General features: G+C 35.6%; 1 protein-coding gene across 1 annotated transcript in view; it reads left to right on the forward strand.

The window, feature by feature from the left end:
- LOTGIDRAFT_239728 (hypothetical protein) overlaps window positions 1–1059 on the forward strand; it is a 10126-nt gene extending 9067 nt beyond the window's left edge. The window contains exon 3 of the mRNA XM_009048724.1: window positions 669–1059. Coding sequence (XP_009046972.1) covers window positions 669–1033 — 365 coding nt within the window. The 3' untranslated portion in view covers window positions 1034–1059. The remainder of the gene's footprint in view (window positions 1–668) is intronic.
- Window positions 1060–1083: the final 24 nt, after the last annotated feature.

Below are 1083 nucleotides of genomic sequence, written 5' to 3' on the forward strand. Positions count from 1 at the left end.
ACCTAAATTCTGATGATTAGGCCTAATCACCGCCATTTCTATCGTTTCTTTCAGTCTTTTTAAATCTTCCAGTTTCAATATTTATATTAGGTGTTGATAATTTTAATTTAGCAATATGTTGAATGTATCTGTACTTAGAATTTTCATGTATTTTGTCTTTTGCATTAGACGTATGAGGTATTTTGTATCGCATTATGTTACATTTGTGTTTTGATTTAGACATTTCTACATAGCAGTAGGTTTTTGCCGCTTTCCTCCGCTCTACGTGTGCTACAGACTGTACACGTTAAAGATCCCTCGACAGTTGGAAATCTAAAAAAACCTCTAGTTGTTCAGATGGGACAATAAACTGAGGCCCCATGTCCTTCAGGCTGTGAACGTTAAAGATATCTCAACATTTGGAAATCGAAAAAGAGTAGGTTAATGCCGTTGTCCTGGTAAAAATTTCCCTCGTTGCACACTACATGGCGTTGCCCGTCCTCAATCACATGGTGCAGAAAAGTAGGACGTAAAACTCCATTCATTTCATTTTTCAAATTGTCATTGATATTTTAGAATGAGGGTACAAGTACAAAATTTCCCTCATTGTACACTGCATGGCGTTGTCCGTCTTCATTTAGTCCAATTAGAAAAATAGGACGTAAAATTCCATTCATTTCATTTTTCAGAATGTCAATACAAGTATACAAATGAAACAGGTTTGGAGCCCTATTCCTACAAAGGAAGTTTAGTATCTGATTCAGCGGAATGTGATGAAAACTGTGCTAACGATATCAGATGTTCCACTTCTACCATGACTTGGTTTAAAAGATGTCTACGTTACGAAACACCATTCATCTTCGTGTCGTATGAGGTAAATGAAGACCAATGTATTGAAAAGTGCAACGAGATGAGTGAATGTAAAACGATTGGCACTGAAAGCCGATTGAGTTTTTCCTGTTTTTTATTTAACGTTACATTGGGCAAGATTCCAAATAATCTGAAACGACCTTACCGAACCACTTATACCGTAGCACAGAAAATCTGTGAATAATAAAAAAAAACATGTTTATCATGATATAGACCTATCTCTTTTTTGTTTGT

Source organism: Lottia gigantea, assembly GCF_000327385.1.
Source record: "Lottia gigantea unplaced genomic scaffold LOTGIsca_1273, whole genome shotgun sequence".
Lineage (NCBI taxonomy): Eukaryota > Metazoa > Mollusca > Gastropoda > Lottiidae > Lottia > Lottia gigantea.